The sequence below is a fragment of the Pundamilia nyererei genome, unplaced genomic scaffold, assembly GCF_000239375.1.
Source record: "Pundamilia nyererei isolate P.nyererei 1_Seehausen unplaced genomic scaffold, PunNye1.0 scaffold00060, whole genome shotgun sequence".
Lineage (NCBI taxonomy): Eukaryota > Metazoa > Chordata > Actinopteri > Cichliformes > Cichlidae > Pundamilia > Pundamilia nyererei.
This window is the reverse complement of record NW_005187461.1, coordinates 3,189,810-3,217,400: the sequence shown is the minus strand read 5'-3', so window position 1 is coordinate 3,217,400 and position 27,591 is coordinate 3,189,810. Positions and strand designations below refer to the sequence as shown.

General features: G+C 41.7%; 3 protein-coding genes across 12 annotated transcripts in view; 1 reads left to right on the top strand and 2 right to left on the bottom strand.

Moving 5' to 3' along the window:
* mob2a (MOB kinase activator 2a) overlaps positions 1-1,389 on the top strand; it is a 53,124-nt gene extending 51,735 nt beyond the window's left edge. For all 6 annotated transcript variants that reach the window (XM_005734884.1, XM_005734882.2, XM_005734881.2 and 3 more), the window contains exons 4-5: positions 163-287; positions 660-1,389. In XM_005734884.1, coding sequence (XP_005734941.1) covers positions 163-287; positions 660-973 — 439 coding nt within the window. In that variant the 3' untranslated portion in view covers positions 974-1,389. The remainder of the gene's footprint in view (positions 1-162; positions 288-659) is intronic.
* Positions 1,390-3,187: 1,798 nt separating this feature from the next.
* kcnj11 (potassium inwardly rectifying channel subfamily J member 11) lies at positions 3,188-6,089 on the bottom strand. The gene has a single exon (XM_005734878.1). It carries the CDS (start codon positions 4,852-4,854, stop codon positions 3,682-3,684), a length of 1,173 nt encoding a protein of 390 aa, XP_005734935.1. The 5' UTR covers positions 4,855-6,089; the 3' UTR covers positions 3,188-3,681.
* Position 6,090: 1 nt separating this feature from the next.
* abcc8 (ATP-binding cassette, sub-family C (CFTR/MRP), member 8) overlaps positions 6,091-27,591 on the bottom strand; it is a 58,811-nt gene continuing 37,310 nt past the window's right edge. For 3 of the 5 annotated variants that reach the window (XM_005734874.1, XM_005734873.1, XM_005734875.1), the window contains exons 18-40: positions 26,922-26,954; positions 25,713-25,751; positions 25,015-25,113; positions 22,274-22,358; positions 21,882-21,962; positions 20,848-20,985; positions 20,529-20,654; positions 20,245-20,341; positions 19,721-19,780; positions 18,571-18,818; positions 15,860-16,026; positions 14,310-14,537; positions 14,017-14,109; positions 13,347-13,449; positions 12,824-12,937; positions 11,789-11,909; positions 11,203-11,333; positions 10,397-10,475; positions 10,033-10,141; positions 9,212-9,315; positions 7,601-7,734; positions 6,697-6,759; positions 6,091-6,232 (exon numbers count right to left, since the gene is read on the bottom strand). In XM_005734874.1, coding sequence (XP_005734931.1) covers positions 6,095-6,232; positions 6,697-6,759; positions 7,601-7,734; positions 9,212-9,315; positions 10,033-10,141; positions 10,397-10,475; positions 11,203-11,333; positions 11,789-11,909; positions 12,824-12,937; positions 13,347-13,449; positions 14,017-14,109; positions 14,310-14,537; positions 15,860-16,026; positions 18,571-18,818; positions 19,721-19,780; positions 20,245-20,341; positions 20,529-20,654; positions 20,848-20,985; positions 21,882-21,962; positions 22,274-22,358; positions 25,015-25,113; positions 25,713-25,751; positions 26,922-26,954 — 2,590 coding nt within the window. In that variant the 3' untranslated portion in view covers positions 6,091-6,094. Of the gene's footprint in view, positions 6,233-6,696; positions 6,760-7,600; positions 7,735-9,211; positions 9,316-10,032; positions 10,142-10,396; positions 10,476-11,202; positions 11,334-11,788; positions 11,910-12,823; positions 12,938-13,346; positions 13,450-14,016; positions 14,110-14,309; positions 14,538-15,859; positions 16,027-18,570; positions 18,819-19,720; positions 19,781-20,244; positions 20,342-20,528; positions 20,655-20,847; positions 20,986-21,881; positions 21,963-22,273; positions 22,359-25,014; positions 25,114-25,712; positions 25,752-26,921; positions 26,955-27,591 lie in introns of those variants that run through there. The other 2 variants (XM_005734876.1, XM_005734877.1) reach the window with 2 other exon arrangements.

Genomic DNA, 27,591 nt, shown 5'->3' with positions numbered 1-27,591 from the left:
TGCTGCTGCTACATGAGCCACACACATTCTTTCAGCAGCATTCATTATGATTATTAAAGCTCTGATCACTGCTGTGTAATCACATCCTGTTCTCCATTCATGTCTTAATGTTGTTGTAATAACAGGGATTGTGACGTTTCCTCTGTGTTACTCTCTTTCTAGAATATACTACTGGTATGACGAGAAGGGGAAGAAGACGAAGTGCACTGCTCCACAATATGTAGACTTTGTAATGAGTCTTTGTCAGAAACTGGTCACAGATGAGGAAATCTTTCCTACAAAATATGGTGAGTGCGGGCCAGAGCAGCTCTGAAGTGTTAAAGCACTTTACTTCCCCCTGCTGGTGCAGATGTGGAAGTGTAGGGTACCATAAATCAGCAGCAGTCCATTGAGTAACAGCAGGAAGAAATTGTAGATTGCAATCAAAAGGCTTTGTGAGTCTTGGGATTTTTTACTTTATTATCTAAGCAATGAATATTATCAGCACTTTTTAAATAACTCACTTTTAATGCAAACCTGCAGCAGTGCTGCATCTTTAGTTTTGCATTCACACCAAGTTATAATATTTTATTCAGGGACTGGCAACACGAGCCAGTACATAATACTGCCAAAAGCTCAGTCATTTAGTTATTATTGTTTTTGTCTTTTTCTCGTTTCAGGCAAAGAGTTCCCCAACTCCTTTGAGTCCTTGGTAAAGAAGATCTGCCGGTACCTGTTCCACGTGCTGGCTCACCTCTACTGGGCGCACTTTAAAGAGACGGTAGCTCTGGAACTGCAGGGCCACTTGAACACTCTGTATGCACATTTCATCGTTTTCGTAAGGGAATTCAACCTGGTCGACCCCAAGGAGACCTGTATCATGGACGACCTGTCCGAAATCCTCTGCGCCCCTGCCCCGCTGCCAGCACTAACCCCGGCCCCCTCCGCCACAGCACCCTCCCCTTCTTCACAAAACCACGTGACGGAGAGATGAGCGGGGGGGCGGTGGTAAAACGGCAGCCGCGGGGGTGTTAGAAGATCAGATGGAGAAGGACAGACAGCCAGGCCCTGGTGCAAGCAGGACTTAAGAGACCTTCCACTACCCTTATATTTCGCTACAACTCCAACCAACCAGCCGGAAGGAAAGGGCGGGAGGGGGGATTTTTCAAGGGGGAGGGTTGGGGTGGTGGGTAGGGGAGGAGTTTGTCACGCCAGCAGGAATTGGCGTGAGCGTTCCTCCAAGGGACAAATTCCTCCCACCTTCTCTGCAATTTAAACTAGGAACAAAAAGTATGTCTTTTATTTTTTTTGGTTTTTATTTTCTTTTATTTTTTGTTGACTTTTTATTTTTGGTTTGAGAGGGAGGTGCAGTGTGTTTGTCAGCACTTCACCTCCCTCTATCCTCTGCCTAACATACAGTACAGGAAGGGGGGCTCTGCTTTGCTTCGACCTACTATTGTACAGTGTTGTTGATGTGTGGAGAAGAGGCGTCTCTGCTGACTTGTGGGCTTGTTCTTCCCCCCTTCGACAGTGGGAGGCGGCCGACAGGCGCACGGCCACTACCCTGGCCAGTAGGGAGCCATGTTACTGCCTGACAGGGGCGATACTAGCCAATCACTGTTTTGGGTTGTTTATGTGGGGGATGATTAAAGCGCTTCCTACTCAGGACCTGAGAGAATACGTCACTGCTGCCAGAGAGACTCTACTCATTTTCATTCTCTATCCCTTGTTCATCAGACTGCTCAGACAGATGTCGATTGTGTTTAACTACAATATAGTCAAATAATCACCAGGGGAACCCCTTAACAAAAATATCCCAGAGCTTACCTTTAGAGGGCAGCAAAGATGTGGAAGATGCCACAGAAACAGGGAGACGGAGAAGAGAATATAAAGATTGTATGAGAGATATTTAATCCTATCAGAGAATCGAGACTTTGAGACAGATTGGTGCCTGCATAAGGTGAATCAGAGCTGTTTGCTGGTGTCTCACACAGCAGCAGCCCCTTAACCCACCAACACCATCTCCACCCACTCACTCCAGCAGCACAGAAGGACAAAGACATGAGGTAATGTCTGCAGGCGCAGAGAGGGGGAGAGAGGGATGGAGTGAGAGGTGAGGGCAATGGTGTGACGCTGCTCTGCTGTTTAAACCAGTAATTCCAGTGCAAAATAAAAATTTCTTTTTTTTTTCCCGTTCCTTTTAATTTTGTTTTTTTATATATATATCAGAGGAAAAATTACTTTGGAAATGATAACAGTATCATTACACATGTATAGAAAATGCACAGTCTGCTTGGACTTTACTGTACAAAGAATCACAAGCGGGTTCTGTCAGAAATAGCCTCTGTATGGAGGAGGATTCAATTTATAATTCTCCTTTTTTATTTATTTTAACTTTTTTTGCAGGGTTCCTCAGTTCTGGCTCTTGTTTTTATGTATTTTAATTATTAACTAAGTTAAAAGCAATTTAATATTTTAAGCTCTGCGGATTATAATCTAATAAAAGAGAGAAATGCCAGCTGTCTCTGTGTCTTTTGTTTGTTTTTGTTTTTTGTGGGAATTGAAGAATCAGCCTGATGTGAGCATTTTAATGGGAACTCCACCAACTTCACACTGGAATTTTTGTTTCCACCTCACTCCTAAGATAAAATACTACTCAGCATGTGTTGACCCTTTTGTAATGGTGATCAAAGGTTCTTTAGTATGACCAGAAGCTTGTTAGAATGAATGGAAGATGGGAGGCAGGCAAAAGATATCTTTTTTTGGAGAGTGAAGAACTCAGTTTTCTTCCGTTTGGCCTCTGTGGAGACCTCGAGGGCAGTCTGGCTGCCTGTCTGTTTAGGGAGAAAATGCCAAAACCTTTGGTTGCTTATCTGGAGAGACTTTGTGGAAGGATACATGTGAAACTTGAAAAGAGCTAACTGGAGGGAAGTCATACTTGAGTATAGCACAATCTCATCCACGATGCTTCTTTAATAAATATATTTTATACTTTACATTTCGTCTTTTTTCTGCAAGTGGAAAATGCGATCTCATAAAATGTAAATGATTCTTTTGACTGTACTGTGGGAACTGTAAGGTTAGTTTGATCCAGCCTGTAGAGTTGGGTTTGGGTATGGCTGCTTCTTCAGCCCTGATCTTTGACTGTTTGTATTTTAATCTTTGTCAGAGTAGCTGGCAGCTATGTAGCCATCGACAAGAGTAATGAGAAACTGTAGTGCAGTTTTTTGTTTAGTGCTACAGCCTACTGTGCTATAACTTATGCTGTGTAAAATCAGGGGATATACTAATGAGTTCTTCCGCATGTTGAGAACGCCTTGCTTAATTGTGGGAGTGCCTCATTGTTCTAATTTCATTTCCGTCTTGTGACGCATTCACAACACCATTTCTAGCAGCGTTCTTTTATTTATTTAGGACACATGCAGTCACTTTTTTCTTTAAATAAAAGGCAAGCTGATTCACTCTTGATACAACAGTCACTTCTAATCATCAGTGCATTCTATCTCATTTTCACGCTGACCCTGAGTATAAAAGCATGTTGTGCGCACGGGCTGCATACGGCTGCAGAGAATATGCTGATTGTTGATTACAGGTAATCCCTGTCATATGTTATAAAATAAATATGATTATCTGAATCTATAACCACCAATCTTAGACTGTTAACACTCATACAAAATGCTCGCAGACATGATTTTCACACTCTTAATCGTGAGCTTTCATGGTCTCCAGCCTGGACCTTCGAGCCACCGCGGAGCCCCGACGTCTTCTTACTGACGCCCGCAAGGTGACGCCCTCGGTCAGTTTAAACCGAGCGATGCCACCTGCCTCATCCAGTTTCTTAGCGCTGCAGCAAGGTGTTGGGACCTTCATAGTGTTGCCAAACTTGGAGTAGTCCACTGCGTACATGCCGTCCTCTTCGGACACTGTAGGCACAAAGCGCTGTCCCCACAGGATCTCCTCAGACACGTAGGACGTCCTGGCCTGGGTGGTGATACCGGTGGTCTCCACCACCCCCTCCAACACAACGATCACCTCTATGTCTTGGTGTAACAGATCAGAGGCTGAAAGCTCGTAAAGGGGGCTGTGCTTGTCAATTATGTGACAGATGATGAGGGGAGATACCAGGAAGATGCCATTGGTACCCACTGGGTTATCCATGTGTATGTCGAGTTGGTCTAGTGGCACCACCTCTCCCTCCTCCGTGGTGGTTCTCTTGACAACCTGCATTCGCACGGTGGCGCTGATGATCATGCTTTTCCTCAGGTCCCCGATGCGAACCATAAAGCAGAGCTTGTTGTTTCGGACAGAGATAACAGCGTGTTTGCTGAAAATGAGCGTCTCCGCGCGCCTGTTGGCCTGAGCGGTTTTCATGAAGATGCAGCCAAGCATGATGGCGTTGATTACCAACCCGACGATGTTTTGCACGATCAGAATGATGATAGCGGAGACGCATTCCTCCGTGATCATCCGGCCCCCGAAGCCGATGGTCACTTGGACCTCTATAGAGAACAGAAACGCGGAGGAGAAGGAGTGAATATCCGTTACGCACGGGATAAAGTCGTCTCCGCTCTGGTCCAAGTCGCCGTGCGCAAACGCAACGAGCCACCAGATCATTCCAAAAAGGAGCCAGCTGCACAGAAACGACATGGTGAAAATGATGAGCGTGTGAAGCCATTTTAAATCCACGAGCGTGGTAAACACATCCTGCAAGAATCGGCCCTGTTCTCGGATGTTGGTATGCGCCACATTGCATGTGCCGTTCTTGGAGACGAACCGAGCCTTCCCCGCTTTCGCCTTGAACTTGGGCTGCAGAACATCCTCGGCCAAACGTGTAAGCAAGTAATCTTCAGGAATGAGTCCTTTCCTGGACAACATAGCGCTCCCATGCTACGTACCCACAGCCGTTTCGCTTTGAAGGTGCTGCCTGCTTGTGCTTGGATGAAAAAAAAAAGAATTCTCCTCTCTCCCGGTGACTTCTCTTACCAGCCGGTACTCACCGGTGCGGTGTCAGCTTTTCGGCAGCTGTCAGGTGCACGAAGGGAGAGCCTTGTAGTGCCCTGTTTTCTGGAGGTATGTGTGCTCCTCACGTTGCCTCCAGATCAGGCGCCTCGCAACCGCCAAATCCCATGAGAAGATTCTTCTAACAGCTCCGCAGCTGACGCCGTCACTCACGAAATGGAGCGACCATGCGTAGTTGTGGCACACCGCTTTGTTCCCATTGTGATCTCCATCTACCGCTGCGTTGGTATGCACTCACCGCGGCCCTGTGCGTAAAGGAAATCGAGTGAGATGTAAAATGTTCCTTCTATCGCCGCGTAATGGGCCTCTGAGCTGAGTTTTATCACATTTGGAAGAGGAGGCAGGGTCATGAGGCGCAGTTGGCTCTTTGCTGATCTCGCTACTTCGCTATAGCTTGGTAACGTGAGAAGGAGAGGCAGTCCCTCCCTCCACTACCACCATTACCACCAGAGTGGTGCCCTTCCTTTCATTTTCAATGAGAATGCAGGAGAGACCATTACGCATTAAGAACTGTTCAGCCGTGTAGCTGCTATGCCACAGGCAGCTTATTATCCGATCATATAATGGTCAGAGTTTTTGTAACTTAAACAACATTAGGCACTAGCAGGCAGTGGGCTGGTCAACCACAGAAACCAGATCTTGTCTGTTTTGTTTTTCATCTCCGAGCCCATCCCAGCTTTATAAATTTCTATTGTCAGATTGTCAGTGTTCACTCCATTAAGTGCAGCCTCAATCCCACTAGAAGCACATGAAGAATGTTTATAGCATGCTTTGTTTCTGGCAGTGTGCATTTATTTGTCTGTTTAGCTCCAGGTCATTTTAAACTTACAATCCCATGATGACTAATCAGTTTCAAACAGCAAGTTTAACAAATGCCCAAAACACACTTTTAGTCTCACTGCACAAATAACTCTGGACACACACTTTAAGGATAAGTTATGTTTTATTAACAAAGCATTAACATTCTTATGTACAAATATAATACAACATGATTAAAAAATAAAAGGAATATATTCCATGGGATCAATTGCACTTTGAATGTCTTCCTTTAATGCTTCCACACTCTTCCTCCTCTTGTGCTACTTGTCCGCTTGCACTACTTGTCCGCTTGCACAAAGGAGGCGAAGACACTGTCCTCCTTGTCCAGCAGAGCCTGCGGTCTGTCGTACTCAAGGATGATCCCCCGCTTCATCACGATCACCAGGTCGGCATTGAGAATGGTGTGGACGCGATGCTGCGCGACAGAGCAGAAGAAAGTAATTACTGCAGTGAGCAGTCCAGCCAATGCTAGATCACTCGGACGGTTTAGAAACAAAGCTGCGATAGAAAAAGCTGGTAAATTAAGTGTGTGGTTGCATCCACTGTAAATACCAGAGTTCATCAGGTTTCTGGCTGTTTGGCTTTTGTTCTTAAATATTTCATGAGAAATATTAAAAGTGAGCACCACACATTTTATCATACTTTTTTTTTAACCTCTGTTATTTCTCTATAATGTAATTGCAATAACAAAGAATAAGACCAGAAACATGCCTTGATTTCCTCTTTCAATAACTAGCACTGTATTTGTAGCTTTTCAAGGTTAAAATGCCGGCAAAGCTATTGTTTAAAGCGTCAGCAGTGCAGTGCAAAGGTCAGCAGTCCTTGTGATAATGCCGAAGCTGTATGCATTACTGTAAATGGCAAGGGGGATATACTCACTGCTATTATAACTACTGTTCGATCAGCAAAAGCAGTCATCACCACTTTCTGCAGGATGTTCTCCTGTGGAGATGGAGGCAGGGAGGTTAGTTTAAGCAAACATGCTTTTATCTTCACTGGGATTCAGAGTTTGTGTAAAAACAAAAGGTGCTTTCGATAGTTAACATCATCATTCGTGTTGTTTAAAAAAAAAAATCACGTTTTCACCCTTATTGTTCAAACCATCATCTCTTGTTCATTGTCTCGTCCCTTCTTACAGGCTCAATCGTGTTTCCTTGAGGGCAGTGCTGCTGCCTTATTGTAAGCTGGAACTGGCGCTCTTTGTGGCCAATCGTATAAAAGAGAGGCTTTTAAGTACGGAGCAACCATTTCCTGAAATTCCCCTCAGGCTCTCGGTGTGCTCAGTATTTTCCTTCTATTTCAGATTTTCTCTTGGCACTTCATGCATGTTTTCTCCTACACTTTTTCTCCTTGCATGCAAAAAGCATCAGTTAAAGGTTTACTCATGTACACTACATGTTACACATGTAGTGTAAAGCGCTTTGGGGTCCTTAGGGACTAAGTAAAGCTCTATACAAATACAGGTCATTTACCATTTACTCCCAAAACTGCTGAGATTTTTTTTCTCGTTCTGTACCTCTTGTAATATTACTCTACAAAAGAACAAAGTGTTAAGCTTTTACCTTTGCACATCTATTCACAAATCATTCAGTCTGTCAGCTTTTCCTTCATTTTCTTTGTTGCCATGCCCACAGATGAAAATTACCGCGTGCACTGTGTCACCCCTCCTCTTCTCGTGTCCTTCACCTCCCCTTTCTCTGATTTTCTCATTTCTTTTCTCTCTCTTCACACCTGCTCTCCACTCTCTGCCTTAAAGATGCTCTTTGTTTAATTACACACTCACCGTTGCCATGTCTATGGATGCTGTGGCTTCGTCCATGATAAGGATACTGCTTTTCCTGACGAAGGCTCTGGCCAGACAGAACAGTTGTCTCTGACCCTGACTGAAGTTTTCTCCTCCTTCTGTCACTATGGCATCTGAAAACACAAACATACACTTCAATATGTTTCAATCATTTCCAGAATTTAGAAGCATTTTTTATTGTTGTTTTTTGCGACACATGACACTACAGAGGAACTACGTAGTTCAGTTATTTTCTTAAGTAAGAGTGTAAAGAGTAAGAGGGTAAAGTTAATTAGCCTTTAGGTTTTGGATTGCAGATCAATAGGATATTGATTTCCCATTTTCTCCTCAGTGTTATAAATGATGAAGGTTAAGTCATAAAAATGCTTGAAGAACCAAAGAGCTCTCTAGTGATTTAACCTAACACAGAATAAAAAATCTACCATTAGGTAAATAATTAATGAAATAATTCGCTGAATGTTGAGATTTTCTTTTTGTTTGTAACGTCATGCAAGTTTGACATTAATATACAGAAAGAAGAAACAACGAGAGGATCCGGCGCTCGGTTTATTCAACAGTAGGATGCGTGTCACTCTTCAAACAGAGGCTTCCAACAGGAATCAAACTAGTTACAAGGTGAATGTAAAGGGTTAGAAATGATGGGAGGGGTGAGCTGCATTATGCAGTGAAGTCACACTGAGAGGCATTGTTTGGTGTTTTGCATTAAATATGATTAATAACGTTATTTTTTAATTCCTCAAACTGTACAGTTGCCATTATGAACATATAAAGGCAGTAACAAGGACTCAGGTTGGTTCACCACACAGCATAAATCTATAGCACACTGTATTGTTGCTTAAACCAAATCAAAGGACGAACTTAATTAGCCATCAGCTCCAGCCTCAGGGATCAATATCTTACTGAACATCTGGTTCCAGCAGACATAAACTAAAGCTGCAAGCAGCTTAGCTTGAACCTGACACACACACACACACACACATTCGTCAGTGTCACACAAGACTAAAATTGATCATGTGAGATGAGCAGCAGGCTTATGTCACAAGAGAAGCGTTTCTTTTGTTGTTGTTGTGATGAATTGCAGAGGACGGCAGAGACGTAAGGAATCGAGTGATAAACTGGAAGTGCTCACGCGCCAGTGTTAATGTCCACACAAAGACGGCCCCGTGCAACATCATCGTTTCAAGCATTCATCATTTATGCACGTTGGATTTTCTGACTTGACTTTCAGATAATATTTGATCTGGCCGCGAGTCGTCCTGCTGGCGGCAACTGTCTAGTGTCCTGTGTCAAAACCACGAGCAGAAGACTGTGCAGGACGGAGCAGCAGCACATAAAACAGCCACTGCAGCGAGTTAAAAATGAATGCTCATGTCATCTGATACAGCGGCTCGATCTTTGTATGGGGACACTCGAGCAGCTGGTAGATGTGACGCTGACAGAGTGCATGTAACTTCTGAGAAAGAATTAATTTTTCTGTTTAATGTTCAGATCCGGGTGAGCACACTTTACTCTCTGTGTGTCTTTTAAAATAAACAGTTTGCAAATGCGATAAAGTTGACACACACATATGAACAAACACAGATGTCTCACCCAAGCCTCCTGGAAGTGATTTAACAACAAGTTTCAGCTGAGCTATCTCCAGCGCTTCCCACAGCATCTCATCAGTTGCTTTCATCTCTGGGTCCAGGTTGAACCTACAAATCCGCAAAAACAAGCTACATTTAGTGCTGCAACTTTCAGTTACTTCATGATTAGGCATTTTTTTGAATGACAAATATTTGGATGATCTGTAAAGTGTCATAAAACAGTGAGAAATATCCTTCCTAATATCCCAAGTTATCAAAAATCCATGTTTGTATTTCACAAGATATAATAAATATTATATTTTGAGGGTCTGAAATCAGTATTTTTGCTTTGAAAAAAGTCATTTTTATTCGTGGTCTGTACATTTAAGCTTTAATATAATCCTCACCTCCGAGCTGTCACTGGGGCCATTTTCATTATGATCTATGTGAAGCAGCGTCTCTGATGACTGTGTAGTGAATATTCCAGTAAATGGACTAAAGCGTATGAGCTGGTCAACTCGAGCGACACACCCTTCTGTCATCACCAAACTGAGTCCATACATGTAAAGGGACAAACACTGAAATATGCTTTTACATCACTGGATAAAACTACAGTCTGAGACCATCGTGCAGCTTGTTTTTTCTCTGGGATGATGTTGCTTTTACGGTCGGTGCTGCTGGAGTCTAAAAATAAACCTCTTCACTGCAGTTTTCAGAGGACACTGCTCTTATCCACAATTAGCTCACCTCCTGTTTTGTGTCTTTGAAGACTCTCTACCCCCTCGTTTACTATAATGCAGAATCACTGATTCACTAGTCTTCTTTTTACAGAGAAGTGTACTGTACCGGATGGTGCCACTGAACAGTATAGGGTCTTGGAGGATGATGGACAGCCGAGATCTGAGAGTCTGCAGAGGCAGCTTGGAGATGTCGATGTTATCAATCACAATCCTTCCTGTGTGACAGAAGTTTACAAAAACACCCCGATTTCACCAATTAAGACACTTTTCCTCTTTTTTTCTACTATTTCAATTATTATTTTATCCCCTGTGGAGACACGAATCCCATTTGGATTATGTCAGGAAGGGCATCTGGTGTAAAAATCAAACGTGCAGATCTACGTGTGAATAAGCAAACAGCCAAAAGTAGATGTATATTTTATCCTGTTAACTTTTTTTTGTGCTGGTGTGAAGCCGAAGTGATATTTTACCCTCAAACATGTCCACCATGCGGAAGAAGGCCAAGGAGAAAGAGGATTTACCGCTGCCGGTCCTGCCACAGATCCCCACCTGGGAAAAAAAGCAAAAACAGTCATCATAATTATCATCATTAATCTATCCATCCATTCTCTTAGCAGCTTACTGGTGTGGGAGGCATGTGGCTAGCGTCTATCTTAGCTGTTAAGGCAGGATAAAGCAAGAGCAGGCTACTCCCTGAACATGTCAAAGTCCATTAAAAGGCTCACCAGTGCTCAGTAAACTAAAATGTGTATTTTCTGTATTATCTCTTTTCACAAGTAGAAGACTTAAATTGGTAAAATAAAAATAAAAATCACAAAAAATAAAGTACTGAGTGAATACATTAATATTTCATTAAATGCATCCAAAGTGGCATTAAAAATAAATGCAGACATTATTTCATTTATATTTAAATGTGATTTATTTATTTGACCTTGTATCATTTCTCCTGTTAATTAGCTGTCCGGTTTATTTAAATCTTAGTATGTATTTCTGCTGTGAGTCTGACGCTGATCAAAAACAGTCCATAACACAGTTTGAATGACAGCTTCCTTATCTGACGGGGCACACGTGCAAACACCAACAGTAAAATAATAACATAAAAAACAGAAATACAAAAAGTTTGAGGGAAAATAACACCAGATTAAATGGAAATATGCAAAATTTGCGTCATTTAGCTGTTATGCAACTATATGACCTATATTTGTTTTTTCTCCAAATAGTTTTCATTTAATCTGTTATGCTCCTCCACATTCAAACACAGGTTTCTGTCCTGTACCTTCTGACCAGGGCTGATATGTGCGTTGACATTTTTGAGCACAGGCTTCAGCGTGGCGTCATAACGAACGCTCAGATTCTGTATCTTGATCTGTCCCTGTCGGGGCCAGCCGTCAGGAACCTGAGACACAGCTGAGACACACAAGAAAAACATCACGACTTTCAATTTGATCTTTTTTCCATCCGAGAAGCAAAAAACTTGAGTGAATCCATCTTACCAGCATATATTCTCCTTCAATTTGTGACCAAAATGTAAAACTTTCCCACATTTTATGGATAAGAAACAGACGCACTGCATACTGCACACGCACACACTTTTACATGGTGCATGCATGATCGATTATTAGGGGATATAAAAGACATTAGCAGAGTTTTCAAAAAGTGCGAGAGGGAATAAAGATCCATTTCTCGTGAGCATTATGACAGCCTTCTTGAGCTGACAGTGATGAATGTAGAGTTAATTTCAGGCTTCTTCACTCAAGAAGAAATCACAAACACTTTTCAGGTAAGACGTTAGTCATGATTTCTCTGAGCGCCTGCTGAATCAGTAAGAGAAAGTTTAATTTGAGGCGGCAGAGTGCACTCACTGAGCAGTCCCTCGTAATTCTCTGGTTCAGTTTTGAGCAGGCCGTTAATCCTCTTGACTGAGCCAAGCTGTACTTCCATGTCTGCCAAGTTACGCACCATCCAGTTCATGTAGTTGGACACCTGATACAAGAAGGGAGGAGGGAGGAGATGAGCTGAGTAAATGTCACCACACAGACACGCAGTCCTTTCGGTGTGGACATTGTTGTTGTTTTCACCCAGATACAACTCGAATATCCTCAGTGTGTCTCGGCTTTTCGTGACTGTCACGATGAATTTTCTAGACCGGATTTTTCAGAAACACAGAAACAAAACACTTGAAATAAAAACATTTTGTTCCCAATTTACCTGAAATTGCTGCATTTTTACAGCAAAAATATACCAAAAAACGAAACAAATTTACACAAAAATCAACCTTTTCTACCTTTTAGCATCCACAACCTTTATTGTGGCCAAGCTACAACAGAATGGCTGAAAAAGAAAATAATCAAGGTGTTGCAGTGACCCAGTCCAGTCCATGTGTCAGAGAGAAACTTAAGAGAGCCGTGCATAAACGGGGAACTGAAGCAACATTGTAAAGAAGAGTGAGCCATGCGAGAGACTGATGAAGTCATACAGAAAAGATTAACCATGATGATTAATTTTTATGGTGCAGTATGTCATGTGTTTTTGTTCATCTCAGGTTGTATGTACTCAATTTAAAACCTGGTAAGGATCAGATTTCTTTTCACTGATGTGTACAAACTTGAGAAAGGACACATTTTCTTTTTACTGTGACTGTAAAAGTTATTTTTATCTGTCTGCACTAAAACATGTAAGAATCAGTAGAAACAAACGAAAGAAATTGTTACAAAAGACAATTTTCTCCATCCTTTTTTAAAATAAATTAACTACAAATGAAACACATTGGTCAAGTAATGAAAGTGTTCTTTATACTACTAGTGCTGCGGGAGGTTTTTGCAACATTGAGCTTAAACCTGTAAATAGCTTAACAGCTAAACAGTTAAACACACACACATACACACACACACTCTCACCATGAGTGCGTATGTCAGACCGAGCCCCACCAGCCCGGGGGACAGCTGGTTGTAGAGCGAATTGGTGATGGAGGCTACCGCCGCCACCAACACCACACAGGCTCCGATGTACTCCTGCAGAGACAGACGAAGTCAACATCGCAGCGAGAAGTTAACGCTTCACTTAATAACTGAAGAAGGTAAATAACGCTTAAAGAGATCCATTATTGTAGATTGGTTTATTGTTAGCAGACATGACAGTGGGGGCGTGTTCTTGTTTGCATTCATCAACATTTCAAAGGTTTCTGCTGCTGTGAAACACAAGGAGCCGAATGAACTGTGAGCAGCACGGTCAATACATAAAACATGACATGTAGACAGCATTTCAAGCTAATATGAGAATGAAAAATTCAGTGTTTTATAGACCCCAACAGAGGGAGCAGTTACCCAGCAACATCGACATAAATGTGAAGCAGATATCTGACAAACAGTGAAGCAGAACTGATGGGAATTTTAAAGAAGGGCGCAGCAGACGGATCATTACCATGCGGACCTCCAGCCAACGGTTGGCTGCTGTGAGGAAGAGAGAGGCGATGTTGTTGGCATCGGTGAACTGTAGTAACCTCTGTCTGAACCTGGGCTCATACCTGCCAACAGAAGGGGTTTAATTCATTCATTTGTTATTTCACTGTATCACAGACTGCGTTACATCTACATCTAAGAAGAGCACCGTATGCTATTTCTCATTGCTCTTTATCTTTTAGGAATATAATGACATTTTAGTGACAGAAATCAAACTAATGGCTTTGGCTGTTTGGTATTTAAGGCTGAAATTTCTTTTGACATTTTCGGGTTCAGGAAAATGCCACATATGTAAGGATATTTCAATAAACGCTGCCTTTCCAAATGTGCAAAGATCTCAAGAATCTGAAAACAACTTCAAATGTTTGCACTTGTGGCTCCTTTGTCACTGAATGTTTGATTTCAGCCAAATACCTGAAATAAGCTTTTGGCATTTTCACTTCTACAGTACATAATTACCTAACCAACAGTCCACTCTAGTCCAGTCGTAAATGCTGAAGCTTTTGTGTGTCTCTGTTTGCATGCAAGTAGCCTACAGCGTTCTGAAGTCTTCTAAAAAATATTGTATTTTTAACCTCGGCTATGGCTTTTTAAAAGTTCCCATTTTCACCAAGGATGTAAGCATGTGTTACCTGAGGGCTCGTATAGTGGTGAGACCTTCAACTGTCTCAGAGAAGTGGGAGAGTAAAGGGAGCTGTGTGCTGTCCTCCAACTGCTGCAGGTCCCTGACCAGAACATAGCAGAGACAGCAAACGGGGAAATATCAGCTGAACCACATTCAGATATTAGATTTTTGCATCCAAATCATAAATCTAATGAATTTCATTCTGAAAAGGAATATTTATTTTGTCCCACCAAAAAAAAAAAAATCTTGCTATATAGCAATGTGTCTGTGACTTCCCTCCAACTATCCCGTCCGACTCACCTGGAAGCCATCCGGAAGTATTTCTGAATAAAGTAGCAGGTGACAGCCAGCGGCAGAAGGGCAATGAGGAAAACGGGTGTGACGTAGGAGATGACACCCAAAGCGGACACGCATAGCAAGGTGGAGCGGGAGAGGCACTCGAGGGTGGTGGGAATGTGCTGATCGATCGTGTTGGTGTCAGTGGAAAATCTGTTTAGGATGCTGCCGAGAGGAGTGGTCTCAAAGAGCCTGAAGAGAAGAAAGAGAGTAAAATCCCCTGGACTTTATCATCAAAATGACCAGATTACTCTCTGAAATACTGCCGGCTTATCAAAAATGCTTCTGCTGGAGGTCTAACAAGGACTAGAAAGAGATTAGCTTTTCTTCATTGGCTCTCTGTTAAATCCATAATTGAATTTAAAATCCTTCTCACATACCTCACATACGAAGACCTGAGCTCCATCAAATTATCCCAAATAGAGCACTTGGCTCCCTTAGAGGTGTCTGTGCTTTTAATATTAGACTTAAAAGTTTTTCTTTTTGATAAAGCTTATAGGCAGGCCTGGATCAGGTGACTCTTAACCATTTGTTATGTTGTTATAGGCTCAGGCTGCTGGGAGACTTCCCATGATGCACTGAGCATTCTCCATTCGGCTCTTTTCCACTCTCCATGCAGTTCTGTGCTTCTACTGCATGTCATTAACTTTGTGTTTTCACCTGTGGGCTTTCTCCCACCTCTTTCCGCTCACCCCCAACCACCTGGGGTCTCTTCCTCTGATATGGGACCTTGCTCGCAGGGGATCCTTTCTATCATCTTGTTAAGACTGAACCTTACAACGTAAAGTGCCTTGGCATGACTGATTTAATCTCATAAGGTTATTTTCAAAGATCAGAATTATACAATAAAATAAAATAAGATTCAATATTTAAAAATAGTGTGGATGCTTCTGCCACTGAAAAAAATGCATTTCCACTTTATAACTCAAACATTCATGTTATTTTCTCATATTTGAGTTGTTTTCAGAAGCTTGATTTAGTAAGTTAAAATTTTAACATGCCAAATTTTGAGCCAATAATCCGAAACGTTGACTTACAGATGGAAATAGATTTTGTCCAGAGTTGTCTGGCTCAGTTACTGCACATAATGTCCTCTTTGTATATATTTACTTACTGTATATAATGTTTTCTCTCTCTTTTTGCACAGTCGAGGAGCGTATCAGGACACATTTCACTGCGTGTTGTACTTGTATAACTATGCACATGGCAAATAAAAGATCTTGAATCTTGAGTTTACATTCATTCATGTGAATTCTGCACAGTATGTTAATGCAGCTTCTTTATGTGTATATACAGTGCTTTCCAATGTGTCTTGAGGCAGGTGATGTCTCCTGGGTTTTGCATGAGGAAAGCAGATGGTGCTCAGAGTAATGAGGCAAAAAACCTTTTAACTGTGTTTTCTCTTATATCATCAGCAAACACACATCTTTCTCTGCCCGTTTTCACACATCATAATGCACCCACACACACGCACGTGCACACAGACAAACACACAAACGCGCTGAGCGTCGCACCTCATGGGGGCCAGGATGATCTTGTTGAGCAGGTTGTGGTGGAGCTCTTTGGCCACTTTGTGACCGGTCCACTCCACAGCCACGGAGGTGGCGAGACAGAGGACGATGCCCAGGCAGCAGAGCACACTGAACACAGACAGATACCAGGAGTGGCTGAAGCCACAGTCCTATAACACACACACACACAGAGGGGGTTATAAAAGGCATGAACACAATGCTATGTGTTGTTTGAGAAAGAAGAGTCTGTCGTCCTACTTACTTTGTTGTAATTATAAACACAATTAAATATCGAGGCTGGTTAAAAATCAGCTGTCTAGGACAAAAGCCAGTGAGAGTTTCCAAGCTAAGCTGGTAATATTTGAACAGAAAAAGAGAAATAAAGAGGGCTGGGGAACTATTTTCTTCTTCCTTTTGCTTCCAATCTAATTATTCTCTTCACCCTGGATCCAAATTTTCTATCCTCTTTTATTTTATGTGATAACTTTTGATCATAACACGAAGAAATGTTTATCTTCATTTTCATTCTCACATATCACTAATTCAAATTTCTTCAATTTCACACAGTTCGCTAAAGAAATAGCTACATTTATTTTATAAAAGTAGACCTAATATCAAGATCCTAACCATTTACTAATGACAGAGTTAAGGGACAGCACTCCATCCTCTGAAGGAGCAGTGGCCAAGAGATAAAAGCTCTAGCACCAAACATTAAAATGTAAGTGACAGCAAACATATAAAGACAAGCTTCAGGGCGTAATCGTGGGAATTTTATGGTTATAATGGTTTCCATGCAGTCCTGATTGATTAGATCTCGTAAGTCAGCTGATCACAAAGCAAACTGAACTGATGATTATGCTGCATGAGTGAAACAGTTGCAGCACGGCATGCTTCACTTGGCTAAAACCTGTGATTTGTACATAACCTGCTCTCCCCGCTGAGTCACACTGATCTAAATTTAAACAAAAGCCGGGAAGCATAATCCAAAAGCAGGTCTGGCACCTCAAACTGATAGATAATTCCAAAAAAAGCTGGGAAGGTGTGCAAAGTGTAATTAAAAACAGAATTCAGTGAAATGCAAATATCACAAAGCCACATTTATTCACATTAGAACATAGAAATGATATAAAATGATAAGATTTACTATTTGAAGGAGAAAAAAAGGGTCATTTTTTAAAAATCGATGTCATCAGCACCTCTCAGAATATATATTTGGGAGTTTAGATGAACTCATTACCATCTCAGCTATTAATGTTAGCTGATGCTTATTTTTATATACAGTGAAAAAGTTGCAGGTAGGACCTACAAAAGAAGAGCAAAATATATCAGAGATATCACTGGAAAAAAAAGACCCTTTAGCTGCTCATCACTCAGCCCAGTTGCCACTTGTGACATGAAGCATTTCCACTATCTAATCCTCTCACTGCTCAATTATTTCCTCTCTCTAGAAGGAGAGAAGCAGTGTGGCATTTATGTGAAGTGGCCGAGTGTGCGTTTGTCAGAACAGGACTTCTGAGAGTCCCCTCGTGGATTAGTCTGTAGCACAGCGCAGATTAGATAAAGCTGGCAACGACGCACTGAAGTTCAGCCAGACAAGTTGTGATCAGCATTCAAGTGACAATTTATTATCAACGCTTAGCTGGACGTGCAGTGGATGTTTGTGGGTGAGAGAAAGAGACAGACGGCTGCTGCTTATATTCAGCAGGACACGGTGCTTTTTATGCAGTCTGTCGACGGCCTTCACGTGACCTGGCATTTCACACATGGACACATAACACAGACACGCATGCACACAAATATACATATACAGCAACTACTGATGACATTGTTGTTTTACTGGTCTTGAAACACAATCCTTTGTTAACAGTCTGTGCGACTTCTTGAATGTGGATGACATAAGTTAACTCTTCCTCTGCTGAGTGTTTTTTTATGCACAGTTAGTGTGTGAAGGCTACTGACCATTTTGGTTAAGCGGTAACTAAAACATTCAAGTAGTAAGTAGAAAAAGGGTGTAGGAAATGCTTTATAGGTGCTAAATCATTCTACAGTCACCTGGTGTGGACAGGAGTGCAGCTTTTACCCACTCAGATTTATGACTCAGTTACTGAGAGTTTAAACTTCTTCATAAATTACAGCACTGCAGCTGGCATTCACATCAGACCTCACACATGCTTTAACCCGAACATTTTCCATTTGGAAACTGACTTCTATAAATATGTTAGTTCAGCTTTAATATTCAGATGAGGCCGAGCTGCAGTCTCTTCAGGGTGTGTTGGTGTTGGTCTGGATCTGCGTGTGTTTGTGTTGTAGTTCAGCTCTGCTTAACTGAGAGTTAGTGAGAATATTATGTAATTCACGCTGGCCTACAATCAGATAAACTATTTGCATCTAATGCAGTCTGTCTTTTTTTGAAGCTTATCAATTATTCCTTTAACGTTAGCTAATATTTACCTCTTACAGAAAAGCATGTTTGGCTTATAAGTCAAATGATGCCAAACATTTTATACAGTAATTTAAATTGGTGTCGTTTGTTTTCATCCCACTAGATGGATCTTTTAAAAAAATGACCCACTGATTGTATTGATGCTCAAATAATTTTTAAAAAGGCAGTGTGAACGAAGCAGAAAATACTTTATGGCTCTAAAATATCTCAAGAGAAGCAGAAACAAAGAGCTAAGTGTCTAAATCAAAAGCTGAGCGGTGCATCCTCTCACCTGTACGATGGTACAGTTGTGAGATGAGGCGTCTTTCTTGGCTGCGATGACATGTGACGTCCAGTGGGCCAGCCAGTAGTCAATGGCCACCATGAGGGAGTGTTTGAGGAGCTGCGACAGGAGGAGCAGGCTGAGCAGGAGGAGCCCTGCAGAGGACAGGTAGGTGCCGCAGGAGCGCCAGGGGATGGTAGCTCTCTGGCGCATTACCTGTGACAGGTTGTCATCATCTTCACTCTCCACAGATTCCTCTGGGGTTGAAACAGAGATGAAGTGCAGTGTTAAAGGTTTTGTTTTTGGCCAATTGTGAGATGTAATTAGGCCGAGTTATCTATTTTGCAAGGACTGCTTCCATTGTCACATTTTTTTTAATCTTATGTAAATTTGCTTATTTCTGTCTAAAAACGCCCTGCTCTGCTACAACTCACAGCTCAGACGCTCATTACATTTCTTTCTCTCCTTCTACCCTTCTTCTCAAATATTTCATTCCTTCACTTTTTCTCTCTTTCCTCTTTCCTTTTCTGACATACTGCTCAACATTTCTCCTCCTGCGCCAGTCTGACAATCCACGACTAGCACAGGAAAGGAGAGAAGTGAAGAAATAATAGACAGAGGTCCAAATGAGAGGAGAAGGTGTGCTAGAGGCTACAGAAGCTACACTCCACAAAGACAAGCAGTCGCTCATTCCCATGAAATGCATGTTTTTCAGGAGCACCAGGGTGACCACCGCACACTGACTCGGGGGTGAAGAGATAATGTAACGACCTCCAACCTTTTTCCCACTTCGGATTTAAATGTATCACATTACATCAAGCAGCAAGCTTTGGAGCATGAGGCTGCATGTGGGTGTCTGAGAGGCTCAGACAAGCTGGAGGTGGAGTGGAAGCAAGAGAAAAAGGGATGAAAAGATGGGGAAATAATGAGTGGCAGGCCTAAAGAAACAACTACTCTCAACTACAGTCATGCTCACACTAAGTAAGCCTTCAAGAGCAAGAGAGACAAATGTTTGGGAGGGGGAAAGAGCAGGAAAATGGATGATGAGATTCTAAAATAGAGAAGCAAACACATGTGCCGTTAGCTAGCAGCGCTACAATGCTACAAATGTCTTTTTCTGTTTCAACTTTTTTTTTCAAACCATGCTTTCTGGCCACACCTGCTCGATCGAACATGAGGGTAGCTGGAGCCATCGCACAAGTCCACCCCGGGGTGCCACCAGCACACGGGAGACAACACAGAACAAAGATAAAGTGTACAGCCAGCGCACCTTAGCGTTTTTCAACTGCAGGTGTTCGTTCAACAGCAAACACACACACACAGAGAAAGGATCAGATTCAATGGTTAATCACAGCAGGAGGCGGTGGGAAATAACATGGCGACGTATCCAGTTGCTGAAAAGGTCAAAAGAGGAACGAAAAGACAAAAAGACCAAACCAAGATAAGAGACAGGAAGGAATCAAATACAGGGAACTATGAGTCATTAAATAACTGCAGACATTACAAAAGATGTTAACATTAAAATAAGCCGAATAAGCTTAAGCTCTCAGCAGGAGATGGGGAATTGTCATCCTGCATCTATCATTAAGGGAAACATAAGCATTAAATCAGGCTGAGAAGCACCCACTCCAGTCAGGCACATTCCAGCTGCTGTCATCGTGACTCTTTCCTGTGTCCTCTCACCTTCCTCATCCTCTTCAGTCCTGGCTGCCTCTCTTGAATACATGGCCCTCCGCAGGTTTTTTCTCTCTAGGTCTGTCATACTCTCTGCCACAGTTTCCTGAAGGAGAGATCAACAATGAATTTATTTCAGCATAAAAACACCCAGGTAATCTAACTTTCATTCCAGACAGAGACGGCGTGACTGTCTGACCTGGATCTACAAAAGAAAGTGTTCAAATTACACAAATTAAAGATTCTTGGCGCTGATTAAAAGATACCATTTTGCTTTTGCAGTCATTAATCACCTTCTCAAACTCCTGATCCTGTCTGTTCATGAGGGTTTTCCACTGCTCAAAGAGTTCAGGTTCAGAGTTTTGGACGTCCTTCAGAGTCCCCTCAGTCTGGATGGTGCCATCTTTCATGGCAATAATCTAATAATAGCCACACACACAAAAGAAGATAGAAAAATTATGATCTGTATTTAGCTGAGACTCAATCTCTATTTGCTTTGGGATCTTTGAGAGATAAAGTGCGTCATAAATGAGACAATAAGATGTCTTTATCGTCCATTATATACCAGCCATCCCAGACGGACAGTCTTATTAACTATTAAGCAGTTCTTACCCAATCTGCATGTGGTAAATATTGCAGTTTGTGTGTGACCAGCACCACGGTCCTCTTCTCTTCTCTCAGGAGCTTCAGGATGCCATCCTGCATCAGATGGTCACTCAGGTGGATGTCCAAAGCAGAAAATGGGTCATCCTACATATGTAGAGAAGTTCAGAGGAAAACAAACCAATACATCTCCTGAAAACATGATTCAGATGGTGAATATACATACATATATGCCCACTGTTAAGTTGTTGCTAGGCCAACATCATAGTTATATTATATATAATTAAGTTTTTGAGTAAACGTGAGAAGTTATTATGTAATGAAATGAAAATGACAGAATGCTTTCATAAGGTGTTGTAGGCAGATAAAGACAAAAACAAAACAGACATCAGCTTATTTTAGGCTGTTGTTAGCTGGTTGCCAGGTAACCTGATGGCATCATCATATAACATGCGAAACAGAAGTTTTGTGAATATAAATTAGATGTTACTGTAAGGATGTGATCACAAGGTGTTATAGATGTATACATACTATAAATGGGGATGTGTTAGGATGTGTTACACTACAACATTTAATATTAATTTAAATATTAATTCAAAAATGCTGGGCAGGGTGGCTGTGGCTCAGGGTATCGGGTAAGTTATCCACAAGCTAAAAGGTCAAAGTGTCATTGAACAAGATACTGAACACTACATTCCCCCCAGTCATGAGTCGTGAGCACACAGAAAGTCATTGTGGTGTTTCTCCTGTTTCTTCAACTTCTATTTTTTTAATATTTGAAGGATTAATAGAGGAAATTTTGAGATCGATGTCATATAAAGTTATTTCTATTTATTGGCAGGGAATGTTTTTTAAACCTTCTGCTCTGGGCTTCTTAGAGTGTGTAGCTATTTATGTCACACAGGGAGGCATCAGAAAGAGAATCACAAGCACCGTCAGGTAGTGCTACAGAAACAGTTTCTCATTGAATACTGATAAATCACAGGTGCAGCCTGAGAAGCCATCCGTTTAAACTGTTCAGTTATTTCTGTGTGCAGTCTCACCAGAAAGACAACGTTGGTCTGCTGGTACATGGCTCTGGCCACGCTGATTCGCTGTTTCTGTCCACCTGATAGGATGATGCCCTGCATCGGAGGACAGCAAAATGTTATCTCATAGGGGCTGCAACACAAAGATGAATTAACAATATCCAGAAATATGTGCGGCTCTTTTCCTTAGAGGAGCAAAGGAGACTAGGGTTTATTTCCTGCATTACTGGTGCATGAAGAAATCCAACATGACAGCGCTCTAAATGAACAGGGTCAGTCTAGTTTCCTGATACGCAAACATCAAAATCTTGCTACACAGTAACGATGACAAATGATTCTGCAATAAAACGAGCCACAGTGGGAGCTACAGCCAGACAGAAACTCATAAATGTTACTGTGATACTGACCCGTTCCCCGATCTCTGTCTGGTCTCCCTGTGGAAGAATGTCAATGTCAGGCTGAAGCGAGCAGGCCTCGATGACAGCTTTGTATCTGCCGGGCAGAAACAGAGACAGAATACAGATGAGGGCAGAGAGCAGCTGCTAATACCAGCCAGAGGGAAACTACAGCCCTGCTCATTATTATCTCTTGGGCCATTGATTCACATTCACATAAATGTAACTCATGGGACTGCGTTATGTATGCATAACACAGTCCATGAAAGAGAGTGGAGGAAACTGAAAATAGCAGCTTCTCTGGTTCATCTTAAAAGGTTTTACCCTAAAGGGTTCAACGCCACAAAGACAAAGACTAAAGAGGCGATACAAGAATTTCTTTACTCTCTATTTAAGATAACCCACACAGTGTAAAACATAAGCCACACATAGTTTGACATGACAGTTTGTCAGTCACTCAATTACTGAAGTAACAAGAAGGTTATGACCTAAAAATATTGTCGTTGTCCAGAAAATACCAAAAAACTCTCCTCTAATATCTCTGGGAAGTTTAGATAATGCACAGACTTCTTCTATAGTCTTTTTAAGGTGATATTATTAAAGAAGATGCTTAGATGTCTGCTTTTTAAATTAAAAACAAAACAGATTAGCTCATGGTTTATATTTGTGGATACACAGGGACAAATTGTGGGCTTTTTCCAAATGCAGGAATTCAACTGTTTTGCAGCACAATGTTGAATCAAAGCCTGAGTTTAGTGTTTGGGGTCTATGTCAGGGTGGAGAAATACATGCTCTCTGCTTAGTGAATGTCCAAACTTACATATTAGCTAGGTCGGTGATAAAGTGTTCTGTTTATGTTTCTTTGGCATTTGCTAATAGCCATAGAATTGGAGCAGAGCTTTGGAGGAACTGTATCACTTGAACCAACTGTTGCACAAACATAAGCAAATGCGATACAATAACGGACACAGCAGGTTACAACAGCCTTGATTAAACAGCTTGGAAATTCATGGAAAGACCTGCTGCAGCCCGGTGGTAATCCAGATTTTGCTGGATAAAACAGACAGCGCAGCAGGACAGCGGCGATAGAGCGAGACTGGAGACTGTTTTATTGAACATCTCCACAGCAACAAAGCACAGTAGTCCATTAAACCTGTTTTATCAAAAACAGTCCATTAGAGCCACAGAGACCCAAGACGATGCCATAAATGCATTCGACCTTTGAGAAATACCATTTGTTGTGTGGATGAAAGCGGCATGTTTGTATCTAGACTGTCCCTCCACAGGCGTTTTCAACAGCGAGCAAAACTGGAGACACGCTGCATCACAACACAAGAGGCACAAAGAACCACACACCTTCAGCAACAAAATACCCTGGCTTGAGGTGTTTCAGTGTCAAGGCTGCTTATGTGAAGAGTTCATAACAGAACTATTGACTATTCACATCCAATTTACTACAGTTGCTGGAGGGAGCAGAAGTGCTGTTGGCTCTAATTTGGCTAAACTGCTCGACTTGACTGAGAGTAGATCCCCTTGTTATAATGAACAACTCTGGATGTTATTTTTAACATTGTTGTGATTGCACGTGTCACAACAGCACAGTGACAACAATTTGAATTTCAGTAGAGCTCATACACTGGTTACTTATGGTATGACATGTTCTGCACATCCACAGACACACAAAAAGGAAAACAAAGACAAAAATCCTCTAAACAAGAGTGTGAAAACCACAAAGCTGCAAAAGTGCAAAAGTCTGTGCAGCCCCTCATTTCTTTGCAGGTGCCAGACTTCATAATAGTTCTTTAAAGTCTTTAAAGGTCTTTAAAGGTTATTCAAAGTTTATCTATGGGCATTCAACCACTTAATAATGACCTACGAATTATTCAAGCAAAAAAAAGGCACCTAACTCCAGGCAGGCAGTAGTGTTAATAAGTAGTGTTGTGTCTATACGTAACAGAAAACTGTTCATGGTCCTGGTTTTTGTTTTGGACTCGTGTTCTTGTTCTAAATTATTTAGTCTCGAGTATAGTTCTTGCTAGTACGCCTGTTTCTACTGTTTTGTTTGACTGTATTAGTTCCCCTCCCTGTCCAGTCTGTCCTAGTCTCTTCTCTGTGTTTCATACCTCCTGTACGAAGTCATTGTCTGACTGTCTTCTGTCTCAGTGGTTGTCTGGCGTCCCTGTCTTGTCAAGTTATAAGTTATAGTCCTGGGCTCTGTGTTAGTTGCCTTCTGTTTTATTTTGACAGTCCTTGTCTTCTTGTTTTCTGTGCATCAGGTTCAGTTTTGCTTCTTCTGTCTGTCTTAGATTCTGTTTAGCTGTGCTCCCATGTTTGTCCACTCTGCCCTAATCTCCTCCCGTGTATATGTTGTCCGTGTCTCCCTTTGTTCTTTGTCGGGTCCTCCCTCGTGCTGCGTGAGCCTCCATCCCTCAGTTCCTACCCTGCTCTGTTACTGTGTCTGCTTTTGTTTTCTTCACCTTATTGCCAGCAAAATAAAAGCTGAGATTTCGAGTTTAATTCCATTTGAGTCTAGCATTCTGGGTCCATTGCCTGCTTGCCACACTCCCTATCCTGTGACAAAAACTGGGTATAAAAAATGCTGGTGTGAATGATCCAGTTATACCAAACATACATATGCCTGCAGCGTGCGGCACCTCAACCAACAGCGGCATCCACTGAAAAGCGTGAGTGAACAAATATACTCATTATATCTTTGTTTTTTTAAACAGTGCAATAAAAGTATGAGGTCTTACCTTGATTTTATCATGGGCATCTCAAAAGTGATGTTCTCCACCACTGTGGCGTTCAGCAGCCAGGCCTTCTGGGAAGCGTAGGCCACAGGGCCTCTCTTCCTACCAGAGATTTACGACACAAGCAGGCTTAAAGCAGGGTCAAACAAACACAATAATATCTCTATGTTTACATTTTACCTCTTAATGAGTGTATAGTTTCACACATGGGTGAAGGTTAAAAATCTATTTAACCTCTGGGATCATTAACGACCTTCCGTATTTGTGGAGTCAATATGTAACCGAGGGTCTGGGGCAAGTATATAAGCAGTGGGAATAGCTAGTTCTTGAGGGTGATCAATAAAGACAGAAAACAGAACGTAGTAGAATAAAGTTACATTGAAACCAAGCACACCATTGTTTTTCTTGTGACATTACCAATAAGTTTGATGTGTCACATGGCCCTCTTCCTATTGAAAAAACAAAAGTTGTATCCAAGATGGCCGACTTCTAAATGGCCACCATGGCCACCACCCATCTTGAGGAGTTTGCCCCCTCACATATACTAATGTGCCACAAACAGGACTTTAATATCACCAACCATTCCCATGTTATTACGGTGTATCCATATAAATGGCCCACACTGTAGATAACCACCCACAGATACATCTCTAATGGCTCTGCTGTTATTGGTGATGCATCTCCATGGAGACTGCGCTCACCTGATGTCTCCTTCACCTGCTGCGTCTTTGTCTGTGGGACTGTGGAGAAAATACCAAACACACGGCACTCATTAGAGACACGCCCAAATAATTAAACAGGCATTGTTCCCCCTGAAATAAACAGTCTGTTGACTCCACCAAATTCCTGTAATGATTAACAAAAACCAAACACACTCACTAACCCGCGTACTCTTCCCTCACTATGGCAATCATGTCACTGCCACCCCAACACAAACAGGCCAACCACTGCCCTACATGAGCAAGTCTATCATTAGCGGTGATCTGATGCTTCCTAAAATAACGCCCACGCCCTCTTAATTTTTCTCCCTGTAATTTGCTGAACTGGAAATCAGCATCACCCCGTTTGGATTGTGGTGCCTGCAGTTCTCTGAGAATCTGATTCCTCCGCCTGAGATTAGTACGTCAGCACTAAGTCTGCGGCTGGTGTATGGATGTGTGTGGCCATTCACTGGTACCTTATTCATTTTGTTAGATGCTGCTAACAATAAAAAAGTGAGGTAAACTGAGTGAAGAAAAAAAAATAAGGCTGGTGTGTACCTGTGAACTCAGGTCTGAGCCAGGAATCAAACTACCAACCTTCTGATTGGTAAGCTTTAAAATACTTTTAAATTGCGTTAATAACTTCACTGGGCAGTAATCTATTATTTAACGCAACTGAATCTGTTTCCAGTCACTGGGGCAATCTAGCTAAACTAGATTATTCCTATTTAAATAAAGATGAGATGTGTGTTGCCTCAGGTCTTTGCTTCTTGCCCTCCTACCCATAAAACATCATGCTACCATTAGACACACACATAGCAAAGAGTTACGTGTTCAGTCAGCAGAAACAGAGGCATCAGTTAATGACGAAACAACAGCTTTCAAAAGTAAACACAACACAAATACTTGAAATATGGAAGCTTCATTATGTGTACATGTAGGTCCAGAGTGAGAAAGCAGTGAAAGGAAAGCTGAGTCACAAATAGAAACAATCAGCCACAGTGTGCTATGATAAGGCTTCCATGTGTGTTAGCTAAAGCAGTGACAACTCTGAACTGTCAACAGAGCTCTATTTATAATCCTGATTTATACTGCACACTATTGTTGCTGTGAAAATAGTTCACACAGTAACCAGCACAGTCTGTCCGAGCACTTTAAGGCCTTACTAAAAATACACGATGATTTTAGCTTTCTGCTTGCAACACTTACCTCTCATCCCCTTCAGACTCCAGGTTTGGCAGACTGTAAATAATAGAAAAATATATATATGTTACTAGTTCGTAATTGTAAAACTGCTTTTATTAAAGACCAAGGGAAAGTTGTTAATTATGGCTCTTTATTATTACATTTATTGTCATTTGAAACTCCCACAAGCTCTTTCTCGTGTAACAAAATGCACAGACATTCACAGCCCTAACCCTAACATTTATTAGGATGTGATTGGCTGTTTTTGGCTTTGCACATGCTCAGTTGATGCTGCAGTGTATTTTTAGGTTTGACAAGTTGACACCTCAAACACTTGTCCTGAGAAGGTGACTCCGATCCCATCTGAGGACAACCGGAGAGATTTACTCAAAGTTTACTGCAGCAGCATTACGTCAGCCAGAGGGCACAGCTGTTAGGAAGGCCGACTGATATTTAAAGCCTCACACATGGTGCACACTCACACGCAAGCACGGCTGTGTAAAAGCAGCTAGAAGCAAACAGGGGGAACAAATTTATGTGGCAAGTCAAAATGCAAATTTAATTTACTTGGTAAATATCAAAACATGTTTTTTTCCTCCTAAAAGCAAACATATTTATTTTTGAGCAAGTTCATTACTCCTTTAGTTTCTTTAATATAAAAATAGTGGCCAAAAAGCCAATAATTTAGAGTGGA

Bases quoted from the DNA above. Each gene is read 5' to 3' on its own strand.
- kcnj11 (XM_005734878.1), bottom strand. From the start codon at position 4,854: ATGTTGTCCAGGAAAGGACTCATTCCTGAAGATTACTTGCTTACACGT.